The 820-nt window shown below is 43.0% G+C and overlaps 1 protein-coding gene across 1 annotated transcript; it reads left to right on the top strand.

Annotated features, from left to right (window-relative positions):
- Positions 1 to 176: 176 nt before the first annotated feature.
- LOC106512309 (ras-related protein Rab-33B) lies at positions 177 to 590 on the top strand (the record flags this gene model as incomplete). The annotated part of the gene is given in 1 exon segment (XM_014000962.1): positions 177 to 590. A coding segment is annotated over 1 exon segment (207 nt), but the record flags the coding sequence as incomplete, so codon positions are not given.
- Between the last annotated feature and the right edge of the window lie 230 nt (positions 591 to 820).

The following is an 820-nucleotide window of genomic DNA, read 5'->3' as shown; positions in this document are numbered from 1 at the left end:
GACTCAATGAAAACAAAATAAGATTTGATATTATAGAAATATTAAGAAGCAATTCAAATTCTGAAACCTTTAAATTGTTATTGAAGTTATTGAAGAACAGACTCGATTGTATGAAAGAATATAGTTTTATTTTTAGAGCTGTTCCAGTCCACACCAGTAGGTGGCGGTAATGAACCTTCACGTTGTTTGTCAACCGCCAATAAAAACAGAAGAAGAAGAAGATTCAGTGCTTCTGAACTGTATTTATTACCTTATGTAGACTAACCAGCTGTCAGCGTTTTTATCCTTTAATTTTAACTGAGCTTTTTATTTGAATTTAGCTGTGGGAGCTACTGGTTTAGCTGTGGGAGCTACTGGTTTGCCTGTCCTGTCAGCAGCTCGACATGGCGACGAGCAGCGGCTTGTCCGGCTCCAGTCTTCCGCCGCCGAGGACCCGCATCTTTAAAATCATCGTCATCGGGGACTCTGGCGTCGGGAAGACCTGCCTCACCTACCGCTTCTGTGCCGGCAAGTTCCCCGAGAAGACCGAGGCCACGATCGGAGTGGACTTCAGGGAGAGGCTGGTCGAGATAGACGGAGAGAAAATCAAGGTGTGTGAGTCCGTCAGTCCTGTTGTTGTATCAGCAGTACACAAAGATTTCACCCTTTATTTACCTGCACAACAATGTGGTGACTACAGATCAGTGCTGCATGTTTTTACTGCCAGGCTGGTTACAGACTCACTTTATTGTCTTAATAACAGAATAAATGTTCCAACCTTTTAAACTACAGGTGAATCAGTGATAGGGCTGCCACGATTAATCGATTAATCGATTAATCG

Source organism: Austrofundulus limnaeus, unplaced genomic scaffold (genome assembly GCF_001266775.1).
Source record: "Austrofundulus limnaeus strain Quisiro unplaced genomic scaffold, Austrofundulus_limnaeus-1.0 Scaffold5642, whole genome shotgun sequence".
Classification (NCBI taxonomy): Eukaryota; Metazoa; Chordata; class Actinopteri; order Cyprinodontiformes; family Rivulidae; genus Austrofundulus; species Austrofundulus limnaeus.
This window is presented reverse-complemented; position numbering and strand designations above follow the sequence as displayed.